At 41.3% G+C, this 21,458-nt stretch overlaps 1 protein-coding gene across 1 annotated transcript in view; it reads left to right on the top strand.

Moving 5' to 3' along the window:
- Window positions 1-521: 521 nt before the first annotated feature.
- Window positions 522-21,458, top strand: part of LOC139921993 (seizure protein 6-like) — a 125,330-nt gene continuing 104,393 nt past the window's right edge. The window contains exon 1 of the mRNA XM_078284234.1: window positions 522-600. Coding sequence (XP_078140360.1) covers window positions 522-600 — 79 coding nt within the window. The remainder of the gene's footprint in view (window positions 601-21,458) is intronic.

Raw genomic sequence — 21,458 nt, 5'->3', positions numbered from 1 at the left:
GTGGGTGGAGAGGAATTGTTTAGAGTCTGGGCTGCCATTTTTCTAGCTTTGGGAGTTGTATTTTTTTTTATATATTAGCCTGCCAAGACGGTTTTAGAGGCCGTAAAATTATTGTACGGTATTATGTTTTGTATGTCCCCAAACTTTCAAGTTTTTGGTTTGTTTCAAGTCGTTCCATTGGCCAACGCTAGGAGCTGTCCGCGGTGCTGGAAGCACGGCGGCGCTGCCCGAAGAGGAGGCTCATAGCACAGAGCGGGGCAGCACGGTCTCTATAGTCGCTACAGTATAGTCAGTAGTCTGTAGTCGTGTCGGCGGACCCAACTGAAGCCCCCTCGTGTCTCTGTCAATGAGTAAATTCACACCGCAAATCCGGACCGAAGTCGCCGAGGAAGAGGAGCGCTCCGTGTGTGCAGCCGGGGGTTTGGCGGAGCTCTCCGTGTGTTTCAGTGTGAAAAGGGAAAAGTGTTGAAGCCCAAGGACGTTCACTACTCTCATAGCAGAAAACGAACGGGGGGGAAAACATGATGCACGCGACCAGAGATTATTTTTCCCTCGTGCTGGTTCTGGCGGCGGCGGTGGTGACGGACATGGACGCTAAAGGTAAGGATTCAGAATTTAAAAAAAGACAACAACAACAACAAAAAAAACATTTACTGCCCGTTGTTCACGCGCTCACCCGCGGCTAATGTGATGTGCAAGAGAATTTTTTTTCCCAGCCCTTCGACCCCACTACTCTAAATGAGGTGTTATTGTTCTGAATTCTGGCTATTTTCGCCGGGTACGGTTGAATTTTGAAAAGGTCTTGTACACCGTTTTCACCGTGGAAGGAGGTTTTCTATTGTCAGTGCCTCCATGTGCTCACAAGGCTTCGGGTTTTCTTCACAAATTATACTCTTTAACGAAATGAACACAAAATGAGCATCCACTATCTCTCGTATTTTGGCGCATTTTAGCTTCGTTTCATCATTCGAATCAGATAATCACATGTATTAAACTTCACAGTCCAACTAAATCTGTATGTAATTGTTTCATATAAGCTACAAAGTACAATGTTCAATAGTTCAAACTTCTTATATGATTCTTCTGTTTACCAGTTTCATTATCCTTGCCTCGAGTTTTCCTTTACAAAAAATAAAAGAAGAAGAAAACTCAAGTAGGCAAACAGACTGATAAAAATGTCATTTTCTGGCCTTGCAAAAAAAAACAGAAGTGCTCCAAATGAATGCAGCCTATCTCCTGGTGCTCTTGTCACAATAGTGGAATGGCTGATAGTGTTTTTGCAGCCTCCCTGCATTATTCATATCCCCTGACAAAATAGAGAAGGCTGCAAAACATGGGTGATGTTAGAGAGTTGTCTCACTGGAGAGTTTGAACAATTTTAACAATCAGTCAATATTTTCTCCCTCCTTCCTCTTGCCTCCTCCCAATTAGGGCACAGACCTTTATTATTATGATTATTAATAATCGGAAGAAATCATTTCACATATTGCATAGGTTGCACAGCTTCCAAATATAAGATGAACTCTCCATACCCCTTCTTCATTTGATCCTATGTATTGGATAGGTGACATGAAATAAACCAGGGAAAGAAGGAAAGAAGTTGATTTGAGCACAAACTTCTTATTTCTGCTCTATGCCAGTCATCCTTTAATTGGGTGTGGATGGCACTAACTCACTTCAGAACAACCTTGATAATTTCGGTTTTGATGGATGTGTTTGCCTGTTTGTGTTTGCGATGAGCCATAATCATCACACATCACAGAAAATGTGTTTACTGGCTTTGTGCATTTAATTCTATATAGTCGGAGACCTGATGTTGCCACGATATTGATTGTGCTAAGCAAGTGATTAATCACACGAAATGGTTGGACTAAGCTGATTACTGTATTTAGTTCAAGTAAAAAATCAGTTGGCCGTCTAAATACTCAAAATGTATTTTTAGATTTGCATGAACGTCTCTGAGTATTAATTAGTAGTTTGGAAATCTGATGTTAGGACGAGAAGTTGAACAGTTCTTCCCTCATTCCTTAGTGATTCATATTTTTTCAGATGGGACCGGCAGTGCACAGTACCATCACCATGCCTCCTCACACACTGACCATGCACACACACACTCACACACACACACACACACACACACACAATATTCACACACCTGAGAAGATCTAGCTTTGTATGGTTTTCATGGTTTGTATGGTTCCATAAATGAAGCCTCAGTATGTGGGAGAGTTAAAAGCAGGAACACCTAATAAATAACTGATACTGTATTAGACTGTAGATAGAGGCTAGGTAGACAGAAGGTTGGACTTGAGCTCTCCAGATACTCCTATTATACAATGTTGATTGAAGTGTATAAGTGTCATCCAAATCACTTTTTTCAAGTAGAGTATTTTTTTGGTACTTTTTTGCTGTTATTAGATAATCACAATAGAGAGCAATAGGAAAGATGGGAAAGAAAGTGAGGGGGAAGACATGCAATCAAGGTCCCAGTCTAATTCCGCAACCAGGATGTCGTGGTTAAATGTTATGAGCCTCATCCAACTTTTTTTTTGTGTATCTTTTATTATCATAATTACAAATTCTAATGCCTTAGCCAACTGAGCCACTGGGACACCCTGGCTTTTCTAAGTTTTTAACATCGGATGTTCCTATATATGCACAGCGTCTAATCTGATGACATTTTGAAGAATATTTTCTGCCTGTATGTCCTCTCACTGTTAAATGCACATCCACCATCAAGGATGTTTAGAGTAATTAAGCTTATGAGATTCTTGCGCTAACAGACATTAGGCACCTAAGGCACATGATACTTCAGATTAACAACGGCCACGTTTCACACTGTCCCCCCTGATTAGCCTGCAATCAGGAGCGCCGGGACCCTGCAGTCTTTTCGTCTTGCTGGCAGTCTTGATATGGATACTGTTACGAGGCTCTTTTTGTCGCTCCGACACACAAAACAACGTGCACTTTGAGAGTCCTGCTTTGCTAGCATAAAATAAACCAAGCATGAAATAAACTCTCCTTGGGGCGGCAGGTTGGTCCTAGCGGTTAGAGAGACCGTCTTTCAATCAGAGGACACGGATTCAAACACCCTGTGTCGGCAAGTATCCGCCCTGCTGAAGTGTCCTTGAGCAAGACACTGAGTCAGGGATCGGGGATCAAATTCTGATGTCCTCATGGCTCAGTTTGCGGAGGCGGATACCATGTCCGTAAGATGTCCGGAGTTCTGGAACTTCTATGACGTGGTCCCTCTCTCTCTCCCAATCTCTCCTGTCTCTCTCTTCTGTCAACTTTCAAATGAAGGAAAAAAATGTAGGGATGGGACGATATATCGAAATTCAATATATCGCCATACAAAAATGTGACAATACATATCGTGGGTCAGAAAAATGAATGGTGATATTAGCGCCATTTTATTCTGCTGTAGTAATCACAAATGAGACAATTTCACAAGCTCTCCATCCAAATTATATTACCTGCACTTTGTACTGACATTTTTAAATTGTTGTTTACATTCTAGCAAGCTAATGCCATCGCTAGAAAGATTTGTGGCTCAGAAATAAACATAATTCTGCACAGTCAGACTTTGTTGTCATTGAGCTTTTATTTATTACATCGTATTTGTGTTTTGTGGTTGAATTGAATCGTAAACCCCATATCATGTATCTTATCGTATCGTATCGTGAGATAAGCATATGTCCCATCCCTACAAAAATACTCTTTAAATAATATACAGAACTTAATTGACCATCTAAATTTAGGGTTAATTCATACATAGTTTCTTGAAGAGTTAGACTAGTAGATGAAAAAGCCTTTTTAGCCCACATGCATGTTTTACTCCAGTGCTTGCGCAATAGATTTCGGAATGAAAAACGAAATCAAATCACTATGTAAACAAAGCCAGCAGGTGGGCGACAATGTTGCCGTTTCAGCTTTGGGCCAGTTTCAGCTTGGAGCCCCAATCCACAAGTGATCCGTCCTGCCTGTCCTAAGCGGTTTACCCTCGCTGCTACCCTCGCCGCTGTTTGCTGCTCTGTTATTCATCAATTCGGTCCTGCTCTGCGGTTACAGCAGTCTATACACCGTGAGGAGTAGCGAGGGCAAGAATCGAGCGGCGCGAGGACTGATGGCGGACCTGGAATAGGAGCTGTTTGATGATGTCCCTGAGGTTTGGGGGTCAGGTACTCTGTCCTTTTCCTTCAGATTACTGCCCAGATAAATACCTTGGCCCGACTGACCCGGAGCAGCAGATGCCCCCGGAGTCCTACCCCCCCGGCCCGCTCGCGTTGCCGCTGCCTGTCATCGTTGTCACCGTTCTGCAGGGAGTGCTGCCTCAGACTAATGGCCGCTGCAAGGCTGACTGGCTGCGGGGCTTTACTTTAGGCCCCAAAACAGCAACAACAACTCACACAGATCACGCTTTTCAGCTTCTGACAGAACGGGCTGCTCAGTACGGTCGATCGGAGTAAGAAATGCAAGCTGAAACAGCCACACACACACACACACACACATACACACACGTGCGCATGCCGGATTTGTCACTGTGTATTAGGATGTGGCTTTTCTTTTCACATTTGTCACTGCACAGGGAATGCTTTCTGACTTCTGAATCATTACGTGTGCATTTTTCTTTACTTCTATGAAAGGATGCAGTATGTGCTGGGGTTTGACTGGTATGCGTTTTTGTATTTAGTATCTTTAAATTTATGTTTCCCCCAGAATTGTATTCTTGTCAGGTTGGAAAAGCCTCTGAAGCAGCATTTAGACCATCATGGGAAACTAAAACTCTCCACTGAAACCCAGACTAATGACATTCTTTTAGGGTTAGCAGCTCTTTAAGGCGGGTCGACCCACCACACTTATTCAATGGTAGGGAAACTCTGGGATACATTACTGTCTTTAAATGAATTCATTTACAAAAAGCATTACTGAAGAGTTAAATGAATAAATACAATGTGCAAAGAAAATAAATGTTCATTGCAGACTGTTTTTCTGTAGCTGTGGTCAGAACCTTCATCATAGACTGATATATATCGGTCCTAGCATGTGCATGGAAAGGCGACGGGGTGAGTGTGAAAGACAACCTCACTCTCGTTTGAAGTTGTCAATCAAACTCTACCGGTATTGATCCGGCGTGGGATCAGAAGAGGCTTCATCAATTAGACGCTGCTGCTGGGGCTTGTCAGCAACACCGATCCAGTCCTTATTTCCCCCTCGCTTGTTATGTTTTATTTAGCCTGGCTCTCCATGGTAGCGCTGACCGGAACACGCCGCAATTTGTGTTCTTTCCTAATTACTTTAGGTGTGTGTGCGCATGCGTGTATATGTGTTTTCCGAGGACAAAACATCATTTATCTAATGAGAAACCCACACTTTTCAAAGCCACAATTCCAACCTTATCGCCGACACTGGACGTAGTGTGCGCCCTTCATCTGACTGAGGCACCTGGAGTGATTAAACCGCAAACAAATAACCATAAAAGGTTATATTAACATTTTAAGAATAGAGTACATAGTGGCGATTTCATTTCCAAAGCATGCTCCGTCTGTGTATTTTATCACACTTCATTTGCGGCAATTACAATGGGAGACAGACTGTGGTGGTGTCTTGGCTGAGGCTGGTGCTGGAAGCAGCCTTTATTGAGACTATAACCGTTACAGCACACCTCTGATAATTTCACAACACATTTACAGTAAATAATTTCACCGAGACAAAACTATTGAAACCGTTCCACCGTGTCATTCTTTCAGCGCAGAATGGAGTGATTCTTGAAGAGAATAGGAAGCCAGTTTCAAAACGGAAGTCTCTATCGTTTGAGAGAATGGAAATGTTATCACTAGATAAAAGACACGTATTAGCATAATGTCACCGTACGCGCTTAGAGACATTACACTTGGCGCGAGGGCTGTAAGAGCCTTGTTCAAAAGATTTACTCTCTTCAGATTTTCAAAATGAAACCGCGTGACCTTTTAAGCCCCTTTTCCACCTTTTTTCGACCATGATGTTTGCCTTGAGTGCGGCGGCGGCCCCCCCTCGCCGTAATTTCAGCATCATCTTTCAGATTAAAGTCGAGCGTTGTGGCTCTCCTGTGATAAGCAACACTCTCTCCCTATTCACCCACCCCACCCCCACCCACACCCCCACATCCCCACACCCCTTTCATCATCCCTGCCACCGTAGAAAAGCAATTTGTTCTTGGTGTCAGTGATCTGATGCAATCAGCACCGCTTCACGCTTTTGAATAAGGAAAAGACAGAGGGAGAGGACACTGTGTTTAATTAAAAGACGCACTTTTGCGAATGTGACGATCATATAATTTGGGGCGGGGGATCGGTGGGGTTGTGTGTTCAACACCTGCTTTCCGAATACGCTTGATTAACCTATCCAAACTCACCCATCGCTCTCATCAAGGGCTATTCAGGGCGCCGGGGCTATACTCTCATCCTAATTGTCTCCGAGCCTTTTTCCTTTTTGAAGCACTCAATTGGAAACGAGTGTTATCGAAATTCGGCGGCGCTCCCTCTCGCAGGAAATGGGGGCGCTGGGTTCTCCACACAAAGCTTCTGACACCTCCTGAGAGGAGCTGAGGGGGCGGAGGGGTGGAGCACTCTCATTTTCTTCTCCTCTCTCGCGTCTATCCCCCCCCCCCCCCCCCCCCCCCCCTTTGCATAACAGTCTCTCTGAACTGAACCAGTGCGCCTTGTGAAGTGTTTACCCTCATTTCTGTCAGTCAAAGCCGGTTTCCTGAAGGCTGCGTTCATCTGCTTTACAATATCTCTGTCTCCTCTCCGTTTTGAGATTTCTCGTGACAGAACCTCTCGGAGTTAAATTAGAGAGAATGCAAATGGGATCTGATGCGCTTTGAACTGCACCTGCTTTATGTGTCACCATCACATCCCACATCCTGTCATCTTTGAACGTCGTTTCAGCTCTCTGGTGTATTGGTCTTTGAATAACATGCTGCGACTCGTATAGTCACACAAGGAAATGAATCTCTCTTGTTTGGTTCTATATTTGACAATGAAACAAACTCTTTTTACAGATACAGTAATTCTGTCTCGATTCTGTGTTTAACGCTGAGGTCCTACTGCTTTGCGCAGTCTAATTGACTGCTGTCACGTTACAGCTTTCACTCCACATCTTGCCCAGGGGATCTGGGGAATATTCATTGCAAATCAGCGGGCAATCTGGGCTACGTTTGGGTTGCTGCCTTGCCTTGGCCTAAGCATCACTCTGCTAGCTCTCTGCCCATTTTGCTCATATGTTTACGGATAATATCAATGAATCATACGGCTCATTTGGCCTGTAATCCTGCCGCTGATTGACACCACCCAGCTAGCATTTGATGGAGGGTGACACCCAAAAAATCCACAATATGATATTATCGTAAAAAATCATATTGAGACATCTTTAGAAACTGTTTTGAACTGATATCAGAAAGATATTTAGGTAGCAGCTACGGACGTCTCAACTTTCATTGTGGTGTAATATTTACATGGGTTTCCAACGCTTGTATCAACATCTATGCACCGTCAAAATCTTCGCTGGGAAATGGCAAACGCAGCGCTCGTTTTTGATGCGCCGCGTTTGAAATCAGCGTCAACAAGTTCTCGTTTCCCGCTGATCTCTCGCTTCTCTCATCTGTCAACAAAGTTCCTTCTCAGGCTTATTTTCAGCCACCGGGCCGCCTGCTGCAGATGCTCCAGTCCAACTCTCTGAGTCCCAGAGCTGCATCGATCCAGCAGCAGTGGCGCAGAACCAGCGTTAGCACAGAGAATAGGGCTTGTCCGCTCTCCTCTCATGGACTGGCAGACTGTATACACCTGTCTAATTGGGGCTGGCGTCTGCTGTGCATACAGAGCCAAGGGCCTCTCCGCAACGATTAGGACTCTGACAGGTCTGGCTCTCTTTTAGACTGCCAGCTCCCATCCGCGGGGCTGTTTGGGTAGCGGGGTTGGGGGGGAAGTTGGGAGCGTTGAATAAAAACGTATCTCTTTGTGTGATGAACAATGGCAGCAGGAATGGAAATCGTTCAGTTTTTGTCCACTTAAACTGTGTGCGTGTGTGTGTGTGTGAGAGAGAGAGAGAGAGAGAAAGAGAGAGGGGGAGAGAGAGATAGCAGATGCTTGTCAGAAAAGACTGTGATTTTAACCCTTGTCTCATATTCTCTTCCTTGGATTTATATTCCAAAGATAAGAGGAGTCGCCTGGGGAGCTGGCTGAGCTTGGCTGAAATCTTGCCAGGGAAAGCCTGGTTTTTTGGTCAGGGGAGAAGTTGGCTCTACTTGATGCTACACTCATCAGCCTTGTTTTAGCATAACATTAAAGGTGCTACGTGTATCATTTTACCATCAGTAAATCGTCACCACATTCATTTTGAGACGTTAGGGTAATTACCGTAAACAAATGAGACCATCGTCGAGAAGACTGGCAGCCTCTAGCGGCCTCTGCTCTGCGTTTTACATTGTGAGCCACTGAGTCGGATTTGGAGGGAAATCTGCTGGATTGCTTTACAGCACAAAACAGGAGAAAGATGCTGTTCTTCCAGGGCAAACGGAGCTGAAGCTTGTAGAGTTTGACAGATGGTGGAATGAAAGTCCGATGGAAAAATCACTTCCAAAATTTTTATCATATTCAGTAAAGCCAAAGACACCAGGGAGGGGGAGGGGGGGGGGGCAGGAAGCAACAGGGTTTATGGGAAATGTGGTCTTCATTTCGAGAAGCACTAACAAGCAATACCACTGGCGTGAGATAGAGACTATCATCTCCACCATGGTCTCATTTGTTTACGGTTATTATACCAAGGTAGCATAATTAATTTGACAATGATATATTGACGTTTAAAAATGCTACATGCAGCACCTTTAATATTGCTGCTTGTTGTGGAGTGTTGTTGTTTGCTAATGTGTATGTTCTTTGCCATCTCTACTGCATCACCAGCTTTGCATTTACATTTTGCTGATGCTCTTAACCAGAGCGACTTGCAGGTAGGGTTTCAGTGTCTTGCTCAGTGACACTTCGACATGATGCATGGTTGTTGTGGGGATTGCACCAGTGAGCTTTCCGTTACGGGACAGTAACCACGAGGCTGCTCCATGCCTTTGCCACATTGCTATTCTTCATTTCTATATTATTAACAAGCTCTGTCCAGGCTGTAAAAACAATTCCTCCTTAATAACAGTTAGACTATATAAATAAGAATGTCTTGTCAAATAGATTGCTTTAATTTTAGCATAGGCTGAAATTGTTTGGAGTGGAGAAACTTAATCTAGTTTACAAAGTATATATGTCCCATTGGTTTTATATAACTATAGCTATATAACTTAAAAACAGTGAAGTGGGTGTGCAATACTGCACTGTTGATTACAGCAAAAGTACACGCACATTTGCGACATCTGTCGGGCCCAGGGGCTTGGTTATTCCCTGTAACGGTCTGTTTAATACAGTATGCATTGCAGATGATCACAGCCATGCTGTTGCTTGTTAACACTAAGCCAAGCCATTTGCTCAAACTGAAGATGATATGAAAGCTGAGACTGTCTCACAAGCTGCTGTGGCAAAACAATGCCATATGAATAAAGGAAAGAGGGAAAAGAGGAGAATTTGCTTTGACATGCAACATGGTTATATGGTCTCATTTTGCCACTTCAGGGCTTTATTCGTCTTTGACATTAAAATGATTACTCAAGCAGACATTCAGCAGTTGAATTTGTTGACATAGACAGAGAAGCCGGATGCGTTTGTGCTGATAGCAGTGGCTGATAGAGGGAATTAATAAATTATATTGTGAACATAAGTGAATTTCACTCTGTGATTTCAGGACCTCAGTAACATTATACTGCAGGAGTGGATGGGTTTTCTTTTTTAAATGGGTTTTTCATTTTACAATGAAACTCTTCATGAATTCAATGAAATTCTATGAAAGATGTTTCAGGAGAACTGCATGTTTATCAGTTTCATAGAAATAAACGCTGGGGGCGGGCTGCTGCTCTTGCGCCAAGCACAGTGCATGTAATGAACTGACCAAGTGAAATGCCACTGACAGTGTCCCTGAGGCTCTCATTCCTGCAGTAATAAACATAAAACATGCAAATGCAAACCAGAGACACAGAATCCTGTCAGAAGAAATCAGCTGCATCGTTATTTACCTTTACAGAGTTGTCAGGCGAGCCACAGAGCAGCGCCTAGAGCTAAACAAATGGCCGGCAAAAGCTCTGCAGTGCAAATCTGCAAAAGTAAGACAAATGCCTGAGTGTTTGAGGGGATGCGCAGTGGTCTCCTGTCTACCAGTAATGCCGAAAACATTTTATCTCCAAAAAAGTTTTTCCCATTGATGGTCTTTTTGAATTTCTCCAGTGCTTTTAACATGTTTCATGTGCTGCCGTCTGTATATTTCCACATTTGAAAATGCAGGGCTTTCTTATTCACAGCACTGGAAGCAGCTTGCAGTCTAGTTTTGCAGGACCACAAGGCATTCATGAACACCGAATGTAAAAATTGGCTGAAACCCATTAGTCATGCACCATTCTTGAATGGGGGTTAATTATGTTCCAAGGAAATGCTGTTGGCTGCAGGGGGCATTCTATGGTCTGAATGGTTGGCGGAAGTGAAGAGGACCGAGTTAGATTGCACTGCTCCCTTACAGTAACTGACACCTGCTTCCACAAAGGCCACTATTCAAAACTCCCACAGTGAAAATAACAGGTTGACAAATTCCTTCCTGTGAACGCTATGAACCATGTACTTTTTATCATCAACTTTCTTGACACCAGCCAGGGAAGAGGAAACAGGAAAGAGGACAGAAAATGGAACCACACAATTAGCATACACAAAAAAAGTCTAAAATGATACTGCTATCTATCCAATAGTAGGCCGGACAGTGAGTTTTGAAAGCCAGAAATCTCAGCACCTGGTGAAGTAATTGCTGAGTCATTGATATTGATCAATAACCCTATCAGCCCTGCAATTTTATCATGGTCTGCTTGTGCTTGACAGTAAAAACTTTACTTATTGCACCTTTAATGATAGCCTTTCTTTGCCTGGTCCTAACCAGACTCTTTGACTCTTTGACCCAAAGAGCTACAGCTGGACTGGAGGTCTAGCTCGCCAGGCTAAGCCTTTCTCACTGATTATTATTTTCTGCTCTTTGCCAATACTTTGGCCTTGCCAGACACATGCATTTCCTCTGTCTTCCTCTTCTCAGCCTTCCTGCGTGTTTTCGCTCATTTTCATCAGAAGCTTAGACATCCATCCTGAGACAGAAAACTGCTGACCAAAGCTGCCCTTACAGAGTTGTCAATATTGATGCCCTGGGTGACCTCACCCACTGTTAATGTGAAGATGCAGCCAGAAGGTCACTGGGCACTACATCATCCTTTCATTGTTGAAGGAAAACTTCTATTTATTTCATAAGACACACAATGAGCACTGAATCTGACATATAGATGTGATGAAGAACTGTTTCTAGTATATTTTTCAGTTTTCTCTGACAGCGGTAGAGCCTCTTTCCCTGTCTAATTCTGTGGTAAATGGGTGTAACCTCTACAGCTAGCGGTCGACCACCTCTGCAAACCCAAAGCCTCAACAGTGCAACTCCCGTTATTTTATTTAATTGTATATATATGTACCAAAATATGACTAAATCAATAGCATTTGAAAAAAAAAGTTATAGTTTATTTTCAAGAAGAATTAGATAGAAAACAGTTGGAAGTATATAATCCAATCATAGGCATGCATTTACTCTTGCAGACCAGAAAACGAAAATGCTTGCTTATCACTGGAGATATTGTTTATTGTAATCAAATAATTTTACAGAGCACAATGCCTGTTTGTCCAGCTGGACAACATTTTCAAATATCAGACATCTCCTAGATCAACCAATGAATTGGAAAATGTCTAGAGGTTGCAAATGTAATCTACTTGAATGCAGTGGTGACATTTTTTCCAATCTGGAGTTAAAGAGCTGCTGCAGTATTATTTTCATAATAGTAATGTTTTTGTCAACTGTAATGTATCATATGCCATTTTAGTCAGTGAATAAGTGATTAATTGAATCAATATGAGTAAAATCTGACTAAATTAGGCCATCCTGGTGGTTTAGTGGTCTAAGTCGCAGATCATATGGATGTCCTGGGTTCACATGTGGTCTGGGACCGTTGTTGCATTCCATCCCCCTCTCTCTCCCTCCCTAATCTTTCCTGTCTCACTACAGATTATCTAATAAAGGCAAAAATGCCCCTAAAAAATAAGAAAATCAGACTAAATTTGAAGGACATTTTCATCAAAAAGACAAATTTTAGTATTTCAAAATGTCCCTGCATGACATTTCCTTACTATATTTACCCCCTTCAATGGACAGCTTGTTGGCTAAAAATCCATTTGCCTCTCTAGTGTTAAGCATGTGGCCACCCTCCACCCCCAGCTGAGAAGATGCCGTGACCTCGCCGCGATGCAATCTGCAGCCGCATGGTGTGTCGGCCGATTGAAACTGACCCTAACCCCTGTCAGAAAAGACTGTAGGCATGTGCACATTTTGTTTTGCATTCATTTTGAAACGTGTCCAGTGAAGCATTTTGATATGCTTTGGTCATAGGATTCCACGTTAATAGTCAAATTGTTTATGCTAGCTGTGTCTGCTAGCTAATGCTAACAATGGGTGACTCTAGCCAGTTCAAACTGCTACTGTTCAAACTAGGTGTCAGCTACAACTTACATAATTAAACCTGGTCAGTTTGGAAATAAATATGTTAACAACACAAAATAGCTGACTGCTAACATTGGCTACCACTGAATATTACATAAATCAAATATTGCAATAGTGTGAATGTAGGCCTACATTTTACCTCAAAATAGGAGGGTAAAGTATGACCATCATGGTAATGGTGACCATCATTGGGCAAACAACCACCAATAATAAATCAATTACTTTATGCTTATCTCCCTAAAAAGAGTATATCTTGATATAACTTACATCAGTTTAATTCTACTTACTATGATATATAAATTAACCAAAAATAAACCAAATATAGATGATGATTGCTGCTTGGTCCAGACCGTCAGTATATTATTCTAACCTACATAAGTCCCATGCTACCATACAAGTCTTGTAGGATCTTCCATAAAAAGAAAGGCAGAGCTGAGTCTAACCTTGTACAGAGCATATTGCCTCTGTGGATTTGCACAGCTATCCCTCCAGTGCTCACTAGATTCACTTTGAAACGAAAAGAATCAGGTCTACGGTGTTTAATATTTCATTTTACCTTTCCACGTAACTGTTTTCCTGCTACAGCCAAGCAAAAAAAAAAAAAAAAAAAAAAGGGGCAGACAGACACCCATTTAAATCTTGTTGAGGCTGTCAGAATATGTTTGTATCTGCACTGTACATACACTTTACTTCAAGTGAAAGGCACGCGCATCACAAAATGCAACAACGCATTTAGAGCTGCAAGAACATCATGTGGTAGAGATGCGTTCATCAAGTGAAGACTGGCCTTGTCCTCCAGTGTTACCAATTTTTTTTTTTTGCAATATTCAAGATTTCAGACTTGAATAGTGGATCATCTGAAAAGAAAAATACTGAAAAAATAACATAGCATTTGACCTCGCGGTTGTGGAAATGCAGACAGCAGCATTGATCCTTAGTGTAATTTGTGGGGAATATAAATGCGAGGGTTGAGAAGAATGACACTGAAAGCGCCTTCTGTCTGTGCTATGGAGCAGAAGCCATTACTGGCTATAGTGTTGTCAGCCGTTCAGCATCAGTCCCTTTGAGAATGAGCCTTTCAATCAATGTGTGAAAAGCCAGTATCTCCCTAGAAAGAATGAGACAGAATAACTCATGAAGGAGGCAGCAGCAATTGGTTGAGTAGGTGTTCAAAAGCATTGCAACTGTCCAGAAGGAATTGTTTCATTTTATCCATGCAGTTGGCCTTGCTGGATTGTTTGTGGTGATGATGGTTTTCTCAGGCATATGTACAAGAATGGCACTCTTGAGAAAATTGTATTGCGAGTGGTATATTGTTGTATTAGCTTCTTTTGATGTGACACAGCACGGTGTTCCTTCAGTGATTTTGCATTTGCTTTAGTCACACGGTGGCCATATTTGTTTTAGGTGGTACTGGGGGTGGTAGACTGTAGCCCGAAGACAGTGAAGCAGATGGAAATGGTCAACTGGTCAGACAAAAAATTTAAAATCTACACCAAAATTATCCTGGGATCTGGTAGAGAGATAAGCAGAGCTGCAGAAGGTCCAAATCAAAGACTGCAGGAACTGCAACTGAAGAAACATCCATGATGTTGATCCATACTGTTAACTAATGTCATTAATCTCAAAACCAATTAGTGCTTTTATCTCCATACAAACTAGATTGAATTGTCTTTAATTGTCTATATTAACTCCCTTTATCTTTAGCAATATGGTAATATTATGCTTCATATCCTTAGTGGTGCTTCTTTGACATGCAAATTGTTTATGCTAGCTGTGTCTGCTAGCCAATGCTAACATTGGGTGACGTTAGCCAATTCAAACTGCTACTGTTAAAACTAGGTGTCAGCTACAACTTACATATTTATATCTGGTCGGTTTGGAAAGAAATATAGTATTAACAACACAAAGTAGCTGACATAAATCAAATATTCCAGCAGTGTGAATAAATTTAGACCTACATTTTACTTTAATCATTGTAGCATCAAGATATCATCCAAGTTTGTATTTAAACAAATTAACTAAGAAAATACTTTCCCATACTAGTCCAAACGATCTGGTGATGTGTGATTGTGGTGGTTAATATGGAAGTTCTTACATTAAAAGAAATGTGACTCTATCTGGTCTTATACCTGAGGTTCATTCTGGACAAAGATTGATTTTTCTGTCTGTGGCATTTACTGTAGCCCCTCTAAGCCTATAAAGAACATATGATTTAGGTGAGAATAGACTAAAGCAGGGGAGGGAATGGGGTCGTGGTCATTTTCAGCAGATCCAGTAGCCACAAAGTTAATCTGGCTGAATTGTAAACTCAGTACCATATGAGGATTGTCTTTCAGAAGATACCAAACACTGTACATGGTTATTGTTGGTGCAAAAAGATCACAAAATTGTGGTTAAATTTATGTGGGCATTAGCACCTATTACTGACGTAAAATTGATCAGTATTTTTATTTTTTTGCTCATATAACCTGTCTAAACTTATTACGACTCATGTTCAGGTCATGCATTGTGAAATTAGAAACATCCTGTCTCTAAACTGTAGTTTACTTATTTATTTACATATGTTACATGTTGATTTTCTTATTAATATATAAAAGTACCTGTGATCACACATTATGCTCACTAAAAGTCACCCACAGTTGCCGAGCAGTGATCTGCTTTGTGCTTCCTTTCTAAATTCAAGGATAAATTCAACATCTAACAAACTCCTAATGTGTAACCTCAGAGGGAACTTACAGCAGATGGAGAAGGGGAAATAATGAAATAAAACATTTAAAACAGACACGTAGAATGACGTTAATCACAATTCATTTGGTAAGTGAAAATCCTTTATATGATTGCCTTTAATCCTATCCATTAATTGCTGCAGTGAAACCCTTGTGCCCGTCAAGTGAAACTGTCCTCCCATTTTAAGTGCTCACATTAGATTTTTTTTTAAGGTGATTGGGCAGCTCACTCTCCCTGAGTATTTTCTCTTCATTAAGGCAGTAGGAGAGAGACATAGCAGAAGGCACTGGCATGGTCCAGAGCCTGGTTTCAGAGGACCCTGTCTTACTGTAAATAACACGCACCATCTCCCACCTTTAGTATTTTCTTTCCTCCTTGATTTGGAGAGAGATGAGTGCAAACATGGACAACAAAGGGACAACACCTGAGGATTATAGCGAGCAGAATTCAATCTATTGTCACAAGGGTTTGAAGTGGGGTGAGTCTCTCAGCGCGGCGGACAGGTTAACTGGCCGAGCATGTGCTTCTGTGCTTGAGACTCACTCCCATATACTTCCTTCACCCTATCCTTATTGTGTGACCTTCCCACCTTTCTCTGGAGCCTCGGCGGGGGAGAATCTCGAAGGAAAGGCAATTTGGAACAGCATTAACCGCAGCCTAGCCTCTGACCCCGCACTATACCTTTAAGCTTTTGACAGAACAGGCTGGTCCTTACTGTTGGCTGGAGTAAAAAATGCATGCTGCAACACCCGCAAACACACAAACACACACACATGCACACACACACCGCCCTGGGGACTCCTTCACCTGCTGACCTCTTACAGAAGAGGGGATTATCACAGGCTGTGCTGTGAATGCTAGAATTCCACGTTGACCTTGCAAGAAAACTTCATTTTTTTGTGTGCTTGGAATATACTGAAGATAATGACCAATATGTTTTTTTTGTTGCTGACTGAATATAGGCATGAAAGGCTCCATATTATTGCATTTTTTTATGATTTTGTTTTCAAATATACCAGGGCTCAGGATAAGAATGAATGTTTTGCAAATAAATCTAGTTTAGTTAAAAGGCTAGTTATTGAATACTGGATACCTCCCAATACTGGACCCTGATTGGCTGACAGCAGCTCCTCTAATTCAAATGAGGTAAACCTGCTGAGTGGAGGCTTTCCAGTTCAAATGCTGCAAACTGGCCTGAATGGATGGATTTCAGTAATTCTTTAATGAGGGGAGCTAATCAGGACCAAGTCCAGCTGTGATGTGTTTACTGGAATTAGTCTGAAACTAACTGTAAAAAATGGATGGATTTTTGAAAATGCAATAACTTTTTTAACCATTCAAACAAAATCATATTTTAACAACATATTCATTAAGCAACTTTAATCATATATGTACATGAAGAGAAAAAAAAAAAAATCCTATAATATGACCCCTTTAAGTTCAGAAGGGAGAAGATAAAAAGATGTTGAGAAGAATGGTCTGAATCACCTTGTCTTCCAGTAAAAAATATTTTTGTATTTGTACGTTCTAGTATTATATGTAGTAAAGTTTCCAATCTTTGCATCATGGAGCACAGCCTGACACAAGAAAAGCAATATGCCTCAACCTGGAGCAAAATACTTCCTGGAGAGGGTTGAGCAGAACAATAACTGTTTTTACACACAGCCATTATGAAACAGCAATTAGCCTGTTTCTCATGCCTCATTGACTAACATGTTGACTCGGCAGGGACTGACTCCATCGGAGTGCTTGAACCCACTGAGGTTTGTCCCCAGAAGCCCCCATTAGTTTCCCATTAAAATGTCATTAGACCCAAGCCAATGATCTGTCTCACCTGGGTCACTATCGCTTATCATTTGCACATTAAGAAGGCTGGAAAGGACTGAAATACTACAGTATTGCTGATGTCATTATATCATTTTTTTCCTACAGTTACCATAGGACCATGGCTGTGGGCTGTTGATAGCTGTCACCAGCAAACTGAAAGCTCTTGTACAGTATTGTGGCAATTCAACCAGATATTGCGGAAGTCTGCATTTTCAATTTTGTCCATGTTAAACATGAAGAACAAGATATCACTATGACAGTGAAACTAACAACAGCGAGATTGTATTTAAACTTACATGCAGCTGTCCTTTTCTTGTGTATCGTTGTTTCCATGTCTTTTGTTTGTCTTGACTGTGAAGCACTTTGTCAAATTTGTTTTACAAAGGTGCTGCGCAAATGAATGTATTATTACTATCAATTTGAACCATGCAATGCATACTATCCATTTGCAATGAATTAGTGCTCGTATTAGTAAAATGCACACACATTCAAATATGTATTACAAAGGTAATATCATAAGTATGTTGACACTCTCTCAAGAGCACTCCTTTGTTTGTCAAGAAACAGATACAGAATGCATTGCTCTTTAAATACAACAAATTTTTAATGCAAATATGAGATTCTCTGTTTCAAATGTGTAGATATCCAGCAGGACAGCATCCATAAAATCTTTTCAATCACTGGGTTGAACAATCACTCTCTAAATTAACTCTCTAAATTAACTGACTGAGCTATTGACAGTGTGTGACTGCTAAATGCGACAGCCGAGGCTTACATGTATTTTGAGGCCGTGAAATAATAGTTTGCATTTGTAATGTTGGGAAACAGTTAAATAAAATAGACTTTGAGTGGTGTACAGAGGTCTGTCTATTTATACAAAATCTTCAAGAATGTGTGAATATATAAAAAATGTATATAGCCAAATAAATTGTATCTGTCGCAATTGTGCTTCATAGTAACACCTACTCTTTGATCTTGGTTTAGAAAGGTTAGTTGACTCTAAAAGGAGGAGATAGTCAGCCAGATCAAAGGTCTCTGTTTTTTTAACAGAGGTGAACAGTGGAGTCAGAGTGAGCAGCTTTTTGTATTTTGTCCGTCACCTGAATGCTAAATGCGTGTCTTTTTAAAGCCACTTTTTTTTTTAATCTGTTTTACATTTATTGAAGCTGGTGGAAAATTATTATAGATATATGGGCAATAAAAAAGGGCAAAAAAGTAAAACAAGAACATAATTCAGTTTGATACTCAACACAATAGTTTTGCGCTGTAGAGTCCCACTAATTTATGATTTTGGGAACGTCATAAAACACAGCAGCTGAATAAATCCTACTGAGTATAATTGTTGTTTAATGCACAGTGCTTTCTGTCGTTAGCCAACACCGGGGTTTGTTTATGCAGGAGCACGGCATGTTAATCAGCAACGTCTTGATTATGATTGGTGGGGCCGCGGTAATGCCACTACAATCACCATCAGCCATTTGCTTTATTATTACCGAGAGGTTTCAAATTGCTTGGATGTTTGGGGGAAAACATCATCAGCCCTGATGCAAGATGAGACTTACCCAGCCCCAGAGCAAAAACTGTTCTGCAATCTGCAACAATATCGCTACAAAAACAGTAATTTTTTTGACACCTTGAGAATATCTTATCGTCAACTCCAGTCTGATCCAGACTTTTATTTCCCTACAGGTTTGAATTGGAGTCCATAATGGCTTGAAGCAGAAGATATAAATTAAACAGATTCTTCCTGGAGATGTCTACTGCGCTCATATTAATAGCAGGGAGACCTCTCTTTGCTCCAGGCAGTTATACTCTTGTCTGCTTCACATTCATTTAAGAGCTCCTTTTCTTAGCTCACATACTGTACAGCACTATTGATCGGTCACGTTGAGCATATTAGTGCTGATGGATTCCTGTCTTAGTGCTCCACCTGTCACTGAAAACGAGCTGGGTGTCAGTAACAGAGAGAGGCTGCATCATCAGCTTCCTGTGCTGGACGGGTCACCTTGGGTTGACTCTGGGCAACCTTGACTCCATGGACATTCAAGTCTTAGAGAAATCCTTATTGTAAGTTCACATAGGAAGCAAGGTGAAGAGTCTGCATGAGTTTGATGGCTTGTCTTAAAAATAAGCAGCAAAATTGGCGGGACAAAATGCAGGTTTGATGACACAATTTTACACAACAGAAAGCAGCAGGGTGACAGACCAGCCATAAGTAGTTGTTTTGGTTGACATCTTTCTATAGTCATTATGATTAGTGGTTTAGGTTGACATCTTTCTATAGTCCAGTAATTATGATTAGTAAGTAAGTAAGTAAATCTTTATTTATATAGCACTTTTCAATGATGTTACAAAGCGCTTTACACAAAAGTGACATTAAAAAGACAGCAAACAGTGATCAGCACAGTGCAACACAGCAACTGTACAGAGCAATGTAACAGTTAAAATGCAATTAAAAATAGGCAATTAAAAATAGCGCTTAAATACACACAGAAAAAATAAGTGGACAGATAATGGGAGGGTATTCAAGAGCTTAGGGGCCTTAACCATAAACGCACAATCACCTCCAGATTTTAGTTTAGAACGAGGGACGGCTAGAAGCCCTTGGTCAGAGGACCCAAGTGACCTAGATGTGGAGTAAGGAGTTAACAGGTCACAAATATAGGAAGATGCTAGGACATGTAAAGCCTTGTAGATAATTAAAATAATCTTAAAATCTATTCTGAATTTGACAGGTAACCAATGCAGAGAGGATGAGGATTAAAGATGACACCTAAACTTTTTGCGGATTACTTTATGGACTTCTGTCTGTCTTGTTGCACACTGGTGCGTATTAACCATGTCAAATTGTGATGTGTTGTTATTGGCGAATAAAGTTTGATTCTGATTCTGATTGTGATGTTAGAGCCAAGGGGACCTAGGCAACGTTAACAGACCCTATAAGAAGTACCTTGGTTTTACCGGAGTTCAATTGTAGGAACTTGTGGGCCATCCAGTCTTTAATGACAGACTGGTAGTTGTTCAAAGAAGCCACTTTGTCAAGTTCATCAGGTTTGACAGACGTATAAAGCTGAGTGTCATCAGTATAACAATGATAAGAAATGCAGCCGAAACTGCGGATGATATGTCATAAGGGAAGCATATATAAAGAGAATAAAATTGGCCCATGAATAGACCCATGAGGTACACCGCAGGTCAGTGGAGAAAAAGGGAGACATGGCCCCCATACAAACAGCAGACTCTCTGTTTGATAGATAAGAGGAGAACCAGTTTAGGGCAGAACCAGATAAACCAATCCATTTCCTAAGCCTGTCGATCAAGATGGTATGGTCAATACTGTCAAAAGCAGGGGTCGAGGAGCACTAACAAAGAGCACTCACCATTGTAAGCACACACTAATAAGTCATTTACCACTCTTTAATACTCTCTGTTTCAGTGCTGTGTTGCTGACGAAAGCCTGATTGAAATGTATCAAAGATATTACTGCATTCAACGATATCCAATTGCTCTTTAGCCACGTTTTTTTTCAATCACCTTAGAAATAAAGTTTGGATATAGGGCGGTAGTTCTGAAGCAGCGATGGATCAAGGCCAGGTTTCTTGAAAAGGGGCTGCATGGAAGCCATCTTAAAATAGTCTGGAACACAGCCAAAGGAGAGGGAACTATTAACAGTGGAAAGAAGACTTGGGGCAATGGTTCCAAATGTTTCCTTCAGGAATTTAGTTGGCAATATATCCAAGGGACTATAGGACAGTTGCATACATGACAGTGTCATTGAGTTCCTGCTGGGAGATAGGGGTGCACTGGTTCAGCCGAACAGGGGAAACACATGACAGTACAGGGAGGGAGCTAGACGGTGTTCATCTTATCCACAAAGAAATAGAAATTTTTCACAGTCACCAACTGAGGAGCCAGAAGAATTTGGGGTTATACTTATCACAAATTAGGTTGGCAAAAAAGTAGTTCTAGCATCTTTCATTCTTTTATTCAATGAAGATAGTAATTCTTTCCAGTGTAGATAGTGGACTTGTAGACCAGAACCTTTCCATCTACGTTCTGCCCTTCTACATTCTCTACAGCGAATGTCCTCATTTAACGAAGGGGAACAGTTCACGTTGGGTATGGACCTGGACTTGAAAGATGCCACAGCATCCAAGGCGGATAGACACACATCATCACAACAGCTTACGAGATCATCT

This window comes from Centroberyx gerrardi, chromosome 6, assembly GCF_048128805.1.
Source record: "Centroberyx gerrardi isolate f3 chromosome 6, fCenGer3.hap1.cur.20231027, whole genome shotgun sequence".
Classification (NCBI taxonomy): domain Eukaryota; kingdom Metazoa; phylum Chordata; class Actinopteri; order Beryciformes; family Berycidae; genus Centroberyx; species Centroberyx gerrardi.
The sequence above is the reverse complement of the archived record's forward strand: the minus strand, read 5'-3'. Positions and strand labels throughout refer to the sequence as shown.